Below are 19,384 nucleotides of genomic sequence, written 5' to 3'. Positions count from 1 at the left end.
GATTGTGAATCCTGAGTTGGCCCGGAACGGAATCGCAGCGCTACTGGGCAAATCCCTGTTCCCGCCCAAGACTTCCAGACTTTAGGGCCCGCTGGGTGGAGGAAGGGGATCCAGAAAGTTCTACGAGCTGCAGGAACCCAGTCTTGAGCCCACCCCCACAAGGCCCTTCAGCTGAGTCCCTCCCACTCCGAGCACCCCCGCGCCGTTGCCCAGGTAACCGCGGGGCGGTGGCAGCAGCCGGAGGGGGTGGGACTTCCGGCGGGTGACGCGCCGCGACTCGGCTACAAAAGACGACGGTTGCGGCGCGCCGGGCGGAACTTTCCAGAACGCTCGGTGAGAGGCGGAGGAGCGGCGGCTGCCCGAGCTGCGCACAGAAACGCGCTCCTTCCCGCTCCCCCACATCGGCCTCGGCCCGCTCACCGGTGAGTTTCTGCTTTCACGCTTCCTCTGGTCCCCAGGCCTGCGCCATTAGCGGCTCCGGGAACTGGGATGGAGCCGCGGTCAAGTGGCGGTTGGCTCCGCGTGGGCTGCGGGGCTGTCGGTTCCTGTATCCTCGATTCCCTTTCTGTAGAATTGATGGGGGTGTCCCGGCAGCCCTTGCTGGTGCGCAACGGCTGGGCCCGATACCGTTCCAGAAGCTTTCCCCTCGCCTATCTAGCCGGGGGTCTCCAAGGATCTGCCGCCTCCGGGTTTCCCTCCGCCCGCCCTCGCTGGGGGTGGGGTGGGGGTGGGGGCGATTCTGCGCGCACGCGCAGGAGGAGCCAGGGGCGAGGGGCTGCGGGAGGAGCTTGGCGGAGGCTGCGGTTTTCGCATCTCCGGTCTCCCCTCCTTCTCTTTGTTGAGGGTTGGGCTTCTCCCACCCCTTCGCTCCTGAGTCGGAGGAAGAAAGGAAGGAAGCCCAACGCTCGGCGCTAAGTGCAGGGGGAAACCTAAGAACATGTAAGCTATGCTGGCTTGTGGGGCAAGAGGGGTTCGGCGTTCAAAGCAGAGAAGCTGTAGGTCCTGTGATTGAGAAACAGTCTCAGGATTGAGGGGGAGGGGAGCTTGCTTTCTGGAGCTTCCTCCCCGCCTTGTGCCCAGACGTCTTTTCTAGGAAGTGTATGGTTTATCAGATTTACCAAAGATGATAATGACAGTGGACTGAACCTATTAGTGCGTCTTGTCTTTACTGCCCTGTCATTAATGGGGAGGGGAGACAGGAAGAATCGAGATGGAGGTTTTCAGGTGGAAAGTGGGAACAAAGTAGTATGGGAGGTTTCTTAATTATTCCCTGATAATTATTAGCTTATATTTAGTCTGTTAGAATTTAATGGCTGAATTATCAAAGGACTTGTTACCGTCTCTGTGAAATTTAGGGAAGGTGATGTTCTTATGATCAGATTTGGCAAAGAACAAATTTCTTTGCCTAAACTCTTGATTTTTACTAATTAAAACTACCAGTTGAAAGTAGTTAAAATTGAACTTTTTTATTTCAGGCTGTAGAAAATGGTGAAAGAAACCACTTACTATGATGTTTTGGGGGTCAAACCCAATGCCACCCAAGAAGAATTGAAAAAGGCTTACAGGAAACTGGCCTTGAAGTACCACCCTGATAAGAATCCAAATGAAGGAGAGAAGGCGAGTACCATACTCACACTTTAACATAACTGGGTAGTTCTTGCCAGGTGTATGGTATTTCCATTACAACATGAAATTGAGTATGTCTAATACAGTGGCTGTGCTTTGTGACAGTTGAGTTTTTTTGGTGAAATTTATCCCCTTTTTTCTCACACAGTTTAAACAGATTTCTCAAGCTTACGAAGTGCTCTCTGATGCAAAGAAAAGGGAATTATATGATAAAGGAGGAGAACAGGCAATTAAAGAAGGTGGAGCAGGTGGTGGTTTTGGCTCCCCCATGGATATCTTTGATATGTTTTTTGGAGGAGGAGGAAGGATGCAGAGAGAAAGGAGAGGTAAGAATGACTTAGTCCACATATAGCAAATTAGCCAATTTGGTTAAAGCGAATTCTTGAGAATTCACATATTATTAAATGCTTGTTCACATGTTAGTGTAATGTTGCAAGCTGACTGTAAACATTTTATGATAGTTTTTTAAAATGAGTTTGGATGAAACTAAAAATAGCCAATAGGGTGCTAACAAATGAGTGTTTCTAAAGCTCTTCAGATACATAGGACTTTGTTGAAGTTGTCAAGCATTAAATGAATAAAGTTACAGGAGCATAAAATTTTCAAAACCCTTTTTATATGTTTTGATTTTCAGAACTTACACACCTACTCCTCAACCCCAATAGTGGATGTAGTCAAAAGTGAATAACACCCAGTCGAAGGGAGTTACAGTTCAGAATCCTAAATATTTGTCAGGGTCACATATAGCCAGCATCAGAGTCTGGATTGGAACACAGGTTCATTGCCTTCAAAAAGCTTGGTCTCTGTTTAATCTACCTTCAGTTGTATTGTACTAAAATACGTGCCATATTAAGAAACTTACCTTAAAACAATTTCCAGTCAAAATCAATTGATTGGCAAACTCTTCTTTGTGTGTATTAGATCAATGAAAGGTTATTTTTTAAGTGTGATAATTCGAAAGTTTTCCTTAAATTTTAGAAGCTTTATTTCTTATATTCTGAAACATACAAAGCTGAATTAAGGGCAGCTGTTACCATGCCTGAATTAATCACATAGAATTATATTTGTGATACAGAAGCCAAAGGTGGGTCTAGAAGAGGAAGGTAATGGTACTTTACTTTTCATGTCGATCAGATAGTTTGAGAATTTCTCCCACTTAGACGTAAGGCAGTATTTCATGGTGGATAAAGTCCTTGTGGAAGGAAGAATCACTAGTTAGAAACTTATTAACCATTGGCAGGTACATTCTGTAGCCTCTGTCCTTATATGATCGCCATCTTCTAGTTCTCATTCCTAGATGAGATATGTCACTCCTTTGTAGCCACTGGCTGCATCAAATTTAGATTATCTTAAAAATAAAAATTCAGTTATTTAGTCTGCAGTAGCCATATTTATATGCTCTACAACCATGTGTGATTTCTGGCTACTGTTGTATAGCACAAGATATAAAACATCTCCGTCACTGCAGAAAGTTTTATTGGACTGCACTATGGTAAAGAATGAGAAATCTAGCCTTTAAACAGTTAGTGCTGGCTCAGCAGTAAATGCGCATTTCTGGATCGATACTCCTATATGGAGACAGGATAAATACATCAGCTTTCCTGGCTGAACTTGATGAGTTTTTGGAACTTAGTGTGTGAAGACTTTTTGGATGATGTAATTTCACTAAATACCATAGTAAGTGAAGGAGTCATAGAATGTGTTGGGACAGAAGAGCAGTTGGGGTGATTTATTGGCAAATAATTGTGTTTTAAGTAACATTGGTTTTCTCAGTTGATTTTGCAGTTAACTTTTTTTTTTTTTAAGGATTTATCAAGCTTATCAGTGACCTTTTTTTGTTTCTGCTTTTTGGGGCCACACTCCGAGGCATATGGAAGTTGCCAGGCTAGGGGTTGATTTAGACCTGCACTGCTGGCCACAGCCATGCCAGATCTGAGCCTCAATTGCAGCCTACACCACAGCTCTAGGCAGCATAGGATCCTTATCCCACTGAGCGAGGCCAGGATTGAACTCACATCCTCATGGAAACTAGTCAGATTCTTTTCCACTGAGCCACAACAGGAACTCATAGTTAATGTTTTTGATTGCATTAAAAAAAAAGATGCAGTATCTTAGATTTTTAATGAGTAATATTTTGTTCTAGGTAAAAATGTTGTGCATCAACTCTCAGTAACTTTAGAAGATTTATATAATGGTGCAACAAGAAAACTAGCTCTGCAGAAGAATGTGATTTGTGACAAATGTGAAGGTATGTCTTAATGCTTGTAATAGAACTGAAATGGGACCAAAGCTTTTCTGGATATATAAAAACTGACAAATACTGCACTACCTAGATCTTGGAGAATGCAAGTCTGAAAACCACCCGAACCTACCTCCTAGAGAAATATTTGCAAAATATCACACTTTTATGTGTATATTTTGAACACAGGTGGGATCTAATTTGGTGTCCCTTTTTCTCAACATTGTTCAGAGATGAGTACTTCCTTTCTTCTCTAGAACTTCAGAGGCATTGCAGTGGCTTCATATGATTTTAAAGTGTCCTCTTTTTAAGTCCAGAGCTGTCAAATTATTGGCTCTGAACCTCTAAGCTTTTTTCAAGTAAATACAAGTTACTTGTTTGAAATAGATTTTCTAAAGAGAATAAAGTCTTAAAATGTTCTCGCAGTTAAAGTAGTCTTTAAGAATTGTGCTTTGGAAGCACATGTTTAAAATTAAAAATTCTGAAATGGTTCCTTGGGAAAATAGCAGTCAAGATGTCTATAGGTAACCGAAGCTCATTTGGGACTATGTTGTATCAAATAAAAAGGCTGAATTGTAGATTCTTAAGGCAGCATTCCATTAGACCTTAAAAGTATTAACAAAGCAGAGTGTTTAGATACTGTCTCATTAAAACATTCATCACTGTGTTGGATACTAAATATAAACAATTTCTTTTTAAACTATTTAGGCCGAGGTGGTAAGAAAGGAGCAGTAGAATGCTGTCCCAATTGCCGAGGTACTGGAATGCAAATAAGAATTCATCAAATAGGACCTGGAATGGTTCAGCAAATTCAGTCTGTGTGCATGGAGTGCCAGGGCCATGGGGAGCGGATCAGTCCTAAAGATAGATGTAAAAGTTGCAATGGGAGGAAGATAGTTCGAGAAAAGAAAATTCTAGAAGTTCATATTGACAAAGGTGAGTTGTGAGCCACTTCTTATTTTAAATTCTTGAGTGTTATGTCAAATTTATTAGCATTATATTTTATTTCCTAATAGGGGTTCGTTCCTTGGGAGCTGATAGGGTCAGGAACAGGTGATATACTTTGATTTATTAACTTATTTGTGAGGACTTAGGTTATAATTACTACTTTCTAATGGTTTTTACAAGTTAAACACAAGTTATCAGTTTCTGCCTTTTGGGTTCCAGGATATAACTTAAGAGTTTCTTTTCAATATTAGGATATTTTATTTTGCCAATTTTTAAATTTTAATTTAGTAAAAAATATTTTAAAATGTATTAGATCAGTGTCTATTTTCCATTGTAGTTTCTCTCTCTCTCTCTCTTTTTTTTTTTTTTTTTTTTTTGCTTTTCAGGGCTGCACCCGAGGTATATGGCAGTTCCCAGGCTAGGGGTCAAATCGGAGCTACAGCACAGCCACAGCAACGCAGGATCTGAGCTGTGTCTGTGACCTACACCACAGCTCACAGCAACGCCAGATCTTAACCCAGCAAGGCCAGGATCAAACCCGGAACCTCATGGTTCCTAGTCACATTCATTTCCACTGCACCACAATGGAAACTCCTCATTGTAGAAATTCTTAAAATGTGTATAACCCCAGAATACATTATGCTACTCTGAAAAAAATCAACATGATTAGCTCATTCGGACTTTGCTATTTTATTCATTGGTTCGGGGGCCTTTACCTGTGGCATACGGAAGTTCCCAGGCCAGGAGTCAAATTGAAGCTGCAGCTTACAGTCTACACCACAGCCATGCCAGTGGCAAGCTGCATCTGGGACTTTTCCTGCAGCTCACCAGAACACCAGATCCTTAACCCATTAAGCGGGGCCAGGGAATTAATGTGCATCCTCATGGGTACTAGTTGGGTTAGTTACCACTGAGCCACAGTGGGAACTCCAGACTTTGCTATATTATTTTTTTATATTTTTAAATTTTTTCATTATTATTATTATTTTTTTGGTTTTAGGCTGTACCCATGGCATATGGAGGGACCCAGGCTAGGGGGCTAATCAGAGCTACAGCTGTTGGCCTATACTACAGCCACAGCAATGTAGAATCCGAGCTGCCTCTGTGACCTATACCACAGCTCGTGGCAACACCAGATCTTAACCCAGTGATCAAGGCCAGGGATCAGACCTGCATCCTCATGGATGCTAGTTGGGTTTGTTAACCACTGAGCCATGACAGGAACTCCAGACTTTGCTATTTTTTATTTATTTTTATTTTATTTATTTATTTATTTATTTGTGTTTTATATTTTCAGGGCCACACCCACGGCATATATGGAAGTTCTCAAGCTACAGGTCGAATTGGAGCTACAGCTGCCAGCCTACACCTCAGCCACAGCAACACAGAATCTGAGCCACATCTGTGACCTACACCACATCTCACAGCAATGCTGGATCCTTGACTTACTAAGCAAAGCCAGGGATCGAACCCACATCCTTACGGATCCTAGTCATAGTCATGTTTGTTAACCATCGATCCACAACAGGAACTCCCAGAGACTTTGTTATTTTAAAGTGAAACATACAGAGTTTCTGTGGTAGCTCCGGGGTAACAAACTGGACTAGTATCCATGAAGACACAGGTTCAATCCCTGGCCTTGCTTAGTGGGTTAAGGTCTGGCGTTTCTGTGAGCTGTGGTGTAGGTTGGAGACCCAGCTCGGATCTGGCATTGCTGTGGCTGTGGTATAGGCCCATAGCTGCAGCTGCAGCTCCAATTTGACCCCTGGTCTGTGAACTCCCACATGCCACAGGTGCAGCCCTAGGAAAAAAAAAAGCAGAAAAATTAAAAACCACACAAAAATAAAAGTAATAATACATTGTACATACTCACATGGAACTGTACTTATGAACATCTTATCAGTATACACATCTACTTTAAGTCTCTGCAATAGTTTTCTCCCCATGTGAATCACGGTACTTCCCTCCCCATGTTTTTTAATTTCAGCCATGCCTAGGGCATGTGGATTCCCAAGTCATAGCAGTGACAACATGGAGTCCTTAACCGCTAGGTCACCAGGGAACTCCTTCCTCCATTTTTCTCCCCTTAATTGGCCCATGTTTAGTAGGATTTGAATTTTTCCCTGTCCAGTAAAGTTCCCTTCTTGCTACCAAAAGTATGTATTCAGGAGGCAGTAGTAGTAAGTGAAGCCATTTATGAACGCTGCACTAGCCTGTGCTCTTTATGTTAATGGAACAACCAGCAAAACTGGTTGAGTTCAATTGCTTCACTAGTATAGTGAGACACAGTTACTTTGTGATTAAAGATAGATTGTTTAGTTTCATCAGTGCATAATACTGGTATTTTGGTTTAAGTCTATCTTTTTAGAGGTATATACTGAAGTATTTGGGGTAATTGGCCTGTCTGGACTCGAAATACATGGAATGTGGGTGGAGGTATATGTAACATGAAATACTAGTCAAGAGCTGATAATTACTAGATGTATATTGATGAATATTTAGGAATTCTTTGTACTTTTGACTATTTTATATAAGTTCAGTACTTCCTGTAATAGTAAAACAAAGTTGCTTTTGTTGGGTGATTTCAGTGCTCAATGGTTCAGGAATCCTGGAGCTACTGCTGCAGTCTAATGACTTGCAAACATGAGTTCTGTTTAAAGAGGTGTTAGCTTAAGTGAATCCTTAGTGAACTAAGATACATGAGCCAGAGGTAATCTCAGTAAACACATTGGTGTTTAAGAAATGTTTGCCCTATTGGAAAAATTTTGCTGGGGTTTTTCTCTTTTTTTCTTTTGGCCACACCCACAGTATATGAAAGTTCCCTGGGCAAGGGATTGAACCTGAGTCAGAGCTGCACCTCACTACAGCAACACCAGATCCTTTGCCCACTCCACTGGGCCAGGAATCAAACCCATGCCTCAGCAGTGACCTGAGCCACTTGCAGAGGATGCCAGATCCTTAACCCACTGTGTCACAGTGGGAATTCCACATTTCTCCGTAATTTTTTTTTTTTTCCTTTTTAGGGCCCCACCTGCTGTATATGGAGGTTCCCAGGCTAGGGATCTAATCAGAGCAATAGCTGCTGGCCTACACCACAGAAATGGCAATACCAGATCCTTAACCTACTGAGCGAGGCCAGGGCTGGAACCCTCGTCTTCATGGTCCTCATGGGTACTAGTCAGATTCGTTTCTGCTGAGCCACAAAGGGAACTCCAACATTTCTCTGTAATTTTGACCCTAACCACATGGTCTGAAAGTGTTAAGCCATAATTATCCTTTCTTTAAGAAAAGACTAAAAATCATTTAACAAAACAATTATGGACTTTTAATTTTTTTAAGTTTTATATATTGCTTTCCTATATGTAAACATTGCTAATACAGTAAGGGGGGGGAGTCTGACTTAGGCTTCTGTAGACTTGATAGAAATAATTTGACTAAGTTTTTTTAAAGTGATGAAATAATTGAAACATTTATGGTTATGATGTTTACCACTGATTTGGTGACAGTGTAGACCTCTTTTTTTAGTCCTCACAAGAGCTCTAATGGAGAGGTAGGTAGGTCTCTGTGGGAAAGTTGATGCTTAGGAAGTTAAGCAACTTGCTTCCCCAGGGTAATCCAGCCTACTGGTAAATAGCTCTGAGATTTGAAGCCTGATTTGCTTGTTTGCCTCTAGAATTTGTGTTCTCCACTATGAGAGTTTTCTTCAGTAAGAAGTAGGACTGGGGGTATTTTTGGTAAATTCTCCAAAACTTTAGCATCCATATGGACTTGAACAATTTCTTCATGTACACACAAACATGCATCTGTATTTCTTGTAGATGGAGATTCTGACCTTGGATGTTAAGAGTGTAAAATTAGCTTTTTGTTTTTAGGCATGAAAGATGGCCAGAAGATAACATTCCATGGTGAGGGAGACCAAGAACCAGGACTGGAGCCAGGAGACATTATCATTGTTTTAGATCAGAAGGACCATGCCGTTTTTACTCGGTAAAAACTTTTATCAAATACTCAAAGTGATACTTGGGGGGTGAGAGGGGTTCCTTCATTTTTCTTATTTAAATGAGCTTTTCACTACTTTTAGAACCATTTCTTGGAACTACCCTAGGAAAGTATAGAAGGAGAGTTAGTCTATGTAGTGTTGTCCTCTCCAAAAGATTGTTAATCATTTATGTTTGTCTTAACAGAGAGTCAGATTTTAAGTTTTTTTGGTCTAAATTTGGGTTAATTGTTGCCTAATCTGGATTTTGAAGGATCAATTAGGAGTTATTTTTTTCTTTTTAGGGCTGCACCTGTGGCATATGTAAGTTCCCATGCTAGGAGCAGAATCAGAGCCGCAGCTGCCAGCCTACATCACATGGGATCTGAGCCATGTCTGCGATCTCTGTCTCAGCTCAGAGCAGTGCCAGATCCTTAACCTACTGAGCAAGGCCAGGAATTGAACTCACATCCTCAATGGGTCCTAGTTGGATTTATTACCACTGAGCCACAATGGGAACTCCCAGGAGATGTTTTATATGAGTATAAACAGGTGGATTGGGGAAACATCCCCTAGATAAAGCTGTCACCAATATTTGTATTAAGCAGTTAGTTTTGAAGTAAGTGCCCTAAAGCTTTCACCAATTTCTTAAATCCTGAGTTTCACTTTCTTCAATCCTGGGTTTCTTTTTTTATATTTAAAAAAAATGTTTAAAATATTCTGTATAAAAAAGTTAATTCAGGTCTGTTATGTGAAATACTTAATTTTGTTTATGAACTTATAGTGAAGCACAAGGAAGATTGGTTAACAGTGAATGTGTTAAATAATAAATCCATGGCTAATTTTAAAAACATCTGGAATTGGGTTCCAGTAAGTCTGTTGGGAATGACATGTAAGGAACAGGTTTTGAATTATGGAACAATCATGGAAAATGCCATCAAGCTTAGGATTTTGATTCTGTCATTTGAGGTGAATCCTCAAGATTATTTCTGGAAAGTATTCTGCTTGATGAAAAAAATTACTAGTATGAATGGGAAAAGAAAGCAAGCATGAGGAGGCAGTGGGCTGTTATCAAATATAAAAGATTGTGTTCATAATGTGCCAGGCACTGTATTCCCTAATTCATGTATATCAACAAAGAAATTCTCATTGTCCTATGAAATTGGCCATATCCCCATAATTTAATTCAGACTCTAAATTATCTGGAATCCAGCCTTCGGTGTGTTTCTCCACCTAGACTGTGCGGGGAAGGGATGGGGATCTGAAGCCTTGTTGAGGACACAGTGCTGGCAGGTTCTATGTATTTGCTGTTCCCAGTTCTCAGCTCTGTTTCAAGAATCAGAAAGAAAGGGCATCTTAAAACAGTTTCTTGCTTTGGTGCTTGTAATCATTAGCGATTTGAAAGATATAAGTATATGCCATATTTATATTGTACAGACGAGGAGAAGACCTTTTTATGTGTATGGACATACAGCTGGTTGAGGCATTGTGTGGCTTCCAAAAGCCGATATCTACTCTTGACAACCGAACCATAGTCATCACTTCTCATCCAGGTATGGTAACTAGATAAGCTTGTCTTTCTATTCTAGTGTTTTCATAGTCTGCTGGTAACTATATAGGCATAGAAAAGCTGCTGAGTACATAGGCATCCTTGAGCTGAAATCATGCATTCTTGGCTGTCTTGGAAGCCCCTAGAAGATCCAAAAACAAAAGGTATCAGGATTGTTTCCCATAAATTTACTTGTCAGTGAGCTAGGACATTTCTGTTTATTTTCTCTGCGTCATAAAAGTGTGACTAGGAGCATGACTATGCTGCAAGCAGGATCAGTGGTGTCTCTGTGCCGGATGCACAGGTCACAACTGTGGCTTGGAGCTGATCCCTGGCCTGGTAAACTCCGTATGTATCAGGGCAGCCCAAAAAAAGTGTGACTATATTTGAGGTATTTGGTTTCATTGTTTTTAGGTCAGATTGTCAAGCATGGAGATATCAAGTGTGTGCTAAATGAAGGCATGCCAATTTATCGTAGACCATATGAAAAGGGTCGCCTAATTATTGAATTTAAGGTAAGCTATAAAGTACTCTAGGAATGTTTGAGAATGACTAGTTTATTAAAATTTGTTAGCAGTTACAGTTTCTGAATGATCAGAATCATAAAATGTATATTCTTTTCCCAGATCTAACAGTACTTATGTCCTTTTGAGCATTCTTTGTTAAAAAGTTGGAATTGGGTTTGTTGGCCTCATTATTGGCTATTGAAAGACTGGCAGAGGAAGGGGGGGTGTGTGGCAAGTGGTGGGTATTTTACTAATGAAAGGAAATAGAATTCAAATTTTTGTCAAAATACTGTAATGCTATTAATAGAATGGTTCTTAAAGCCATTCCCTCAATCTAAAATTTTGTGCCCTCAGAACCATTTAACGTTTATTAACATTTATTAAAAACATCTTTGGGAGTTCCCGTTGTGGCTCAGTGGTTAACGAATCCGACTAGGAACCATGAGGTTGCGGGTTCGATCCCTGGCCTTGTCAGTGGGTTATCTGGTGTTGCTGTGAGCTGTGGTGTAGGTTGCAGATGCGGCTCAGATCCTGAGTTGCTTTGGCTGTGGTGTAGGCTAGCAGCTGTAGCTCTGATTCAACCCCTAGCTTGGGAACCTCCATATGCCACGGGAGCAGCCCTAGAAAAAGCAAAAAGAAAAATAAAGTACTTGCTGCATAGAACAGTGATTATTATAGTGCAGTCTTACTAGGGTTTTTTTTTTTTTTTTAAGACTTCATGTATGCCTTGAACTTGATTTCAGAGTACTAGGTGATATATGCCTTTATAGAATGTGTATTCTAACCTGGGATTGGCAGGTTTACCAGAATACTATGTGGTTACATGTGTTTGAGGGAGGGGGAAAATGGGTCAGTGGTAATTTGTCTAAGGAGCTAAGGATGAAGTAAATCAATTGAACTTACAGTGGGAGTTTTTTCCTTACAGGTGAACTTTCCTGAGAATGGTTTTCTCTCCCCTGATAAACTCTCTTTGCTGGAAAAACTCCTACCTGAGAGGAAGGAAGTAGAAGAGACTGATGAAATGGACCAGGTAGAACTAGTGGACTTTGATCCAAATCAGGAGAGACGACGCCATTACAATGGAGAAGCATATGAGGATGATGAACATCATCCTCGGGGTGGTGTTCAGTGTCAGACCTCTTAATGGGGCCAGTGAATAACGCTTACTGCTGGCATTTTATTTGCTGCAGTAGTGATTGAGTGAAGGACTATAATCATAATATGCTCACTACTTGGTATTGTTTTAATATTCAACTATAGTAGTGTTTTAAAAGTTAAATGAAGAATAAACTCAAATATAAAAGCTCTGACTTTGCCCTGTATGTATGGTGACTTCAGTGTGCAAGAAAAGTTTAATACCTGTAAAAAACTACTTTAAAAAAAACAATTCCCCTACCATTTGTTAGGCCATACCTTGTAATTGATTTCAGCTATGTACATGGAATAGCTTAGACTGAAATGCCAGGTGTGTATGTATTGACTTCAGTGTATGACCCTTAATTGTTAAGCTATGAAGTTAAAACTGTATTTAACTGGCAATCAGGCAAAGAACTTAATTTGTAGAAGTGTTGGTCTGTATAGTTGTATTCAGTTGGGATTCATTGTGATGCTTCTGCATTTATTATTCTATTGCCTCAACTGTTACTTGAAGATGGCATGCTATATATATAATTTAATTTAGCCTCTGGTGATAGTGATAGAAATGATACCTTTCTAAAGAAGGGGTTTATCATTAACATGCTGCTTGAGGGCTTTGCACTTGTAGAATTGCATTCCCTTTTGCTGTGCCATCTTTTTTTAAATATAACTATTGGTCCTGATTAAACATTTTTTTTCCCTCTTTGGAGCACGGTAAGCATTAGAGTAGTGACTTCTCTGGAGCAGGATAATTTAGAAGTTAGTGGTGAGACCTTAACATGGAGAAGTAATTTGCATGTATCAGGATAGGAAGGTGTTTTGCAGGCATGTTATAGGCTTACTTTAAACCATTTAACTTACGCTCCAAAGTAACTGTAATTTAATGTTGGTAGTATAGCAAATTATGATGAATAGCTTTAATTAACTGTATGTTTAAAGTCATGTTCACAAGCTTAAATCTGGATATCAGAATTTAAGCAATTCTTGAAATGTATGACTGTTTCCTTAATACACTGATTATAAAGCATGTCCAATGTGTCACCACAGGCCTTTTTTTTCCCCCAGGTTAAAGCATTGCTTTTGTACTAATTAAGATTATTCATTTAACTAGTTAAAATGAGTAATACAAAAACACTATATAACCGTAGTTAATGTTTATATTAAGCAAGGGTGAGGAGCGAAAGTGGAGGGGCTTAAGTATCTTAACACTGCAAGTGAGAATATGAGGGCTTTCTGCTTATTAATTCTGCTCTGGTTCTGTTATCTCCCATATCAGGAGGCTTAAACATTTCTAACTTGGAAGTAACCCACAACTTAGAACACTTGAGTTGGAGGGAAAAAAAAAAAAAAAAAAGACTGAAACTTGGTATAAAGTATTTCCCAAAACGTTCGGGATTCTTGTCATAGTGATATTCTTAATTGACAGCCTCACCTCCTATTATTGGGGGATTGTCTTTTTTTAGTGGCCAGCTACCCTTATATTTGGATAAAAAAGCAGGTGTTCAGTAAAGAAAACCAATCAAAATACTGAAAATAATGGCTTAGTTTTCACTGCATATATATTAGCCAAAAAAAAAAAAATCAATAAACCTATATTTATAAATGTTCTAAGGCATTTTAAAAATTACAAAAATCTCTAACATGATGCTTCCAGTATTGTCAGAAGGGAAATACAGTGAATCACAGATATTGGGCAGCTCCTCAAAAGCCAAACATGAATTCACCATATGACCCAGTAATTCCATTCCTTGACTCAAGAGAACTGTGTGCCAATGTTATTTCATAATTCACAGCAGCCGAAGAAGAAACAACCTATGTGTCTAACAGATGGATAAAATGTGATAGGAAAGGACTTTCATGAAATATCTAGACAAATTCATGGAGGCAGATATTTGTTTTTTAGGTATTTTAGGACCACACCTGGGGCTATGGAGGTTCCCAAGTTAGGGGTCAAATCAGAGCAGCAGGTCTATATACCACAGCCACAGCAGATCTGAGCCACCTCTGCAACATACACCTCAGGTCATGGCAACACCGGATCCTTGACAGTGAGGCCAGGGAACAAACCTACGGCCTCATGGATACTGATCAGACTTGTTTACAGCCAAGCCACAACAGGAACTCCAGGAGGCAGATATTTGAAGGGCCAGGGGAAAGAGGAACAGAAAGTTACTGCATGCTTAATTACCTCAGGTGAGCAAAAGTTTTTAAAACATAGTGGTTACACAATATAGTTAATGCAACTGAACTGTACACTTAAAAATGGATGAGAGATTTACTTTTGTTTCACCACAGGGGGGAAAAATCCTTAAAATGTAAATCACTAGAAGATGGAGTTTCTGTCGTGGTGCGGCAGAAACAAATCCGACTAGGAACCATGAGGTTGCAGGTTGGATCCCTGGCCTCGCTCAGTGGGTTAAGGATCCAGCATTCCCGTGAGCTGTGGTGTATGTAGGTCACAGAGGCGGCTCGGATTTGGCAATACTGTGGCTGTGGTGTAGGCTGGCGGCTACAGCTTGGATTCAACCTGGGACCCTTCATATGCCACAGGTGTGACCCTAAAAGGACAAAAAGACAAAAAAAAAAAAAAAAAAAAAACCATGATTTGAATCTCATCCTCTGGGGGATTTTGATGTAATTGAGCTGGGTGTAGCCTAGGTAACAGGATACATAGAGCCAAGGTTCTATACTACCACCATGGGTGTATTAATCACCCAGAACAATAATGGCAGCCCTTGCTATTGCAAGTTTCAGGCTCAGGAAGCCTCCCAGCTTTGACGTGGTAATTTCCTGTTTTGAAATAATGTGGGAAAATGAAGCATAGGCTCTACTGAGCACAGTGAATGGAAAATGTTAGCAAGTTACAGCAATAAAGATGCTCTTTCAAGGGTTTCTGAAGTCTTTTACCTTTATCACTTTATTTGGTTATCTCAATAGCCTGCTGAGATTGATAGAACAAGCATTAAAACACCCACCTTATAAATGATGAAAATGCCCTGAGGGCTACTTGTTCTCAAATTTGAGTGAGCTTGCTGAGCCCCACTGCAACGCTTTGATTCTCAAAGTCTGAGATCCAACCTGAGAAACTTACCTTTCAAACAGATTACCAGATGATCTTTAGAACCACTGCATTTGACAGAATTCAACATCCATTCATGATAACCCTTACCAAAGTGGCTATAAAAGGAACATATCTCAATGTAATAAAAGCTATTTATGACACACCCATGGCCAATATAATACTTAACAATGAAAACCTGTAAACCTTCCTGCTAAAATCTGAACAAGGATGCCCACTCTCACCACTTCTATGCAACATAGTATTGAAGTCCTAGCCACAGCAATCAGATAAAAAATAAAAGGTATCCAAATTGGAAGGAAAGAAGTAAGTATGTGCAGAGACATGATACTATGTATAAAAAACCCTAAAGACACCACACAAAAATTATCAGGACTGATAAAAACGAATTCAACAAAGTAATGATATAACTAACATACAGAAATCAATTGCATTTCTTTACACTAACAATGAAATATCAGGGGGGTATAAAAAAACAGTACCTTGTAGGAGTTCCTGTCCTGGTGCAGGGGAAACAAATCCAACTAGGAACCAAGGTTTGATCCCTGGCCTTGCGCACTGGGTTAAGGATCTGGCGTGGCTGTGGCTAAAGCTGGCAGCTGTACCTCGGATTAGACCCCTAGCCTGAGAATCTCCATATGCTGCAGGTGCAGCCATGGAAAGCAAAAAAAAAAAAAAAAAACAACAAAACCACACTGAAGGAGTTGCTGTCGTGGCTCAGTGGTTAACAAATCCGACTAGGAACCATGAGGTTTCCAGTTTGATCCCTGGCCTTGCTGTAAGCTATGGTATAGGTTACAGACATGGCTCAGATCCCGTGTTGCTATGGCTCTAGCATAGGCCGGCAGCACAGTTCCAATTAGACCACTAGGATGGGAACCTCCATATGCCATGGGAGCAGCCCTAGAAAAGGCAAAAAGACAAAATCACACTGAAAACCCAAAAAAACCTTTTCGGAATATGCCCCACCCAGGAGGTGAAAGGCTTATATGCCGAAAACTATAAAACATTCATTAATAAAGGAAATCAAAGATGATTCAAAGAAATGGAAAGATATCCCATGCTCTTGCATTGGAACACTTAATACTGTTAAAATGGCTATAATACCCAAAGCAATCTACAGATTTAATATTCATATCAAGTTACCAATGACATTTTTCACAGGACTAGAACAAATTTATATGGAACCATGAAAGACCCAGAAATGCCAAGCAATCCTGAGGAAAAAGAAACTGGGAGGTATAACCCTCCCAGATTTAAGGCAATACTGCAAAGCCACAATAATGAAAACAGTGTGGTACTGGCACAAAGACATATGGATCACTGGAACAGACTAGAGTCTGGAAATAAACCCAAACATTTATAGTTGATTATCTTCAACAAAGAGGCAAGAACATACAATGAGAAAAAGTCTCTTCAGGAAGTGCTGTTGGGAAAGTTGGACAGCTGCATGTAAATCAATTAATTTAGAACACACCCTTCCACCACACACAAATTCAAATGGCTGAAAGGCTTAAGCATAAGACTTTGTTTATGTCCATAAAACACCATGAACATAGGAACATAGGCAAAACATTCTCTGACATAAACCCGGACACATGTCTTCTAAGGTCAGTCTCCCAAAGCAATGGAAATAAAAACAAATGAGACCTAATTAAACTTAAAAGGTTTTGCCCAACAAAGGAGACTATAAACAAACAGACAAGCTATGTAATAAGAGAAAATACTTGGAAATTATGCAAACCTACAAGGGCTTAATTTTCAAAATACACAAACAGCTCACACAACTCAACAAAAAAACAACCCAATTGAAAACAACCAATTGAAAAATGGGCACAAGAACTAAAGACATTTTTCCAAAGAAAATATACAGATGACCACAAGCACATGAAAAGAAGTGCAACGTCACTATTTATTACAGAAATGCAAATCAAAATGACAATGAGGCAACACCTCACACTGGTCATTAAAGTCTACAAATAAATGCTAGAGAAGGTGTGGAGCAAAGGGAATCCTCCTGTTGGTGGTAATGTTAGTGCAGCCACCACAGCACTGAATTTCCTTTAAAAACTAAAAACAGGAGTTCTCAATGTGGCTCAGCAGATTAAGGACTCGCCTCTGTGAGAATGCAAATTCCATCCCTGGCCTCATTCAGTGGGTTAAGGGTCCAGCAATACCACAAACTGCAGTGCAGGTCACAAATGTAGCTCAGCTCCAGTGTTGCTGTGGCTGTGGCAAAAGCCAGCAGCTGCAGTTCCAATTTGACCCCTAGTCCAGGAACTTCCATGTGCCACAGGTGAGGCACTAAAAAGAAAAAAAAAATTACCATATGATCCAGCAATCCCACTTTTGGGCATATATCTGGATAAAACTATAATTCAAAAAGATACATGCACCCACATATTCATAACAATATTCACAATAGCCAAAACAATGTATGTGTCCAAAATGAATGAATAAAAATAATGTGGAACATACATACAATGCAATATTAACTACTCTGACATGAAAAAGAAAATAATGCCATTTGCAGCAACATAGATGGAACTAGAGATGATCGTACTAAGTGAAGCCAGATAAAGACAAATACATATATCACTTACATATGAATCTAAGATAGAACACAAACCCATCTACAAAACAGAAACAGACTCACAGACACCAGATTTGTGGCTGCCAAGGGGTAGGCAGGTGGGGGAGGGATAGGGGCTGGGAGTTAGCAGATACAAACTATGACATACAGGAATGCACAAGCAACAAAGCCCTACTATTTAGTACAGGGAACTATAATCAATATCCCGTGATAAACCATAATGGAAAAGAATATTTACAAAGAATGTGTATGTGTGTGTATGAAACTGAATCACTTTGTTACACACCGTTAACACAAGTTGAAGTGAATCAACTGTACTTCAAAAAGAGAGAAAAGGAAGGAATGGAGGGAGGAAGAAATATACTTAATGACCCCCATCCAGGCCTCCCCTCTTGCCAGGTCTCCCCAGACACTACCATCTGTCCAGCACATGCTTTGTAGCTACCCCATACTCCAGTGCCTGGAAAAGCTCTAATTTAGATCACCAAAGCCCTCTATCTTCAGCTCCCAACGGTCCTTTTACGGTCAGCCCCTCTAGGAAGATTTTCCTAATCCAGTACGTCTGGATAATACCCCTCTTACTATCAAAACCCCAAACTCCAGATTTTCTCTTATCCCACTATTTCAATTAATTCTGTTAACTAATTTTTCCCATCTGTCCTTTTGAACCATCCTCAGCATTAGATGCAAGAGCAGAAGAGGTAATAGCTACAAATCCCTAGAAGGAATAAGTGTACATGTGCTAACTAGATTCTTGCTCTCCATGAGCCTTGGCACAAAGTATGCATCTCACAAATACCAATTCACCATAAGGTCATGTGTTAAACCAAAAAAAAAAAAAAAAAAACTGTAGAAAGACTGCAGGTTTTGTGACAAAAGGACAAAAAATTGGGGGACTATGGCCGGAATCAGTGCTGCTAAGACTATTCAGTCAATACTGAGCATTACTAGGCACAGTATTTTAAGTAACAATCAAAAGACTGCAAACCTTCCCCCACTAGTTTGTATCTTAGTAACTGGAAAACTTAAAGGGGGGATAAAACACTACACAAACAAATAAGCTCTTTTTGAAATAGTACCTAGCACAGTACCTTCACATATCAACGTAGGTGCTCCACACACCTTTAGTTGAAGAAGAAAAGAGACACCCACATGCAAAATATCTTCAACAGTTTTGTTGGCTTAAAATGTTTTTTCTTGGAGTTCCCGTTGTGGCGCAGCGGAAATGAATCTGACTAGGATCCACAAGGATGCAGGTTCAATCCCTGGCTGGCCTCACTCAGTGGGTTGAGGATTCGGCACTGCCATGAGCTGTGGTGCAGGTCACAGATACAGTTCGGATCTGGCATTGCTGTGGCTGTGGCACAGGCCGGCGGCTGTAGCTCCAATTTGACCCCTAGCCTGGGAACTTCTACATGCCTTGGGTGCAACCCTAAAAAAGAAAAAAAAAAAAAGTTTTTTCTTTAGGTAACTGGCAATGATGCACATAGCAAAAAAAGACTTGGCTAAATCTCAGGTCCTTTTCCAATTTTTCTTCAGAACAGAACATTTTCAATGCCAAAACCCTCCTTCACATACAAATAGGATACGGCAAAAGTGAATCCTTACAATGGACCCTGGAGCTAGTTCTATTCATAACATTCCCTAGAGCTGGCCAAAACACATGGAGAATGCTCAGCTAAGAAGAATGAGTGCCTGGGTGAGCGCAGTGACATAAGATCCTCATCTTTT

General features: G+C 40.3%; 1 protein-coding gene across 2 annotated transcripts; it reads left to right on the top strand.

Annotated features, from left to right (window-relative positions):
- DNAJA1 (DnaJ heat shock protein family (Hsp40) member A1) lies at positions 290-13,317 on the top strand. 2 transcript variants are annotated; one of them, NM_001244163.1, is given in 9 exon segments: positions 290-422; positions 1,476-1,617; positions 1,775-1,952; positions 3,770-3,874; positions 4,574-4,801; positions 8,686-8,800; positions 10,227-10,342; positions 10,753-10,853; positions 11,770-12,151. In NM_001244163.1, coding segments are annotated over 8 exon segments (1,194 nt in total). In that variant the 5' UTR covers positions 290-422; positions 1,476-1,485; the 3' UTR covers positions 11,989-12,151.

Source organism: Sus scrofa, chromosome 10, assembly GCF_000003025.6.
Source record: "Sus scrofa isolate TJ Tabasco breed Duroc chromosome 10, Sscrofa11.1, whole genome shotgun sequence".
Lineage (NCBI taxonomy): Eukaryota > Metazoa > Chordata > Mammalia > Artiodactyla > Suidae > Sus > Sus scrofa.
Note: the sequence above shows the minus strand (reverse complement) of the source record. Positions and strands in the feature narration are given on the sequence as shown.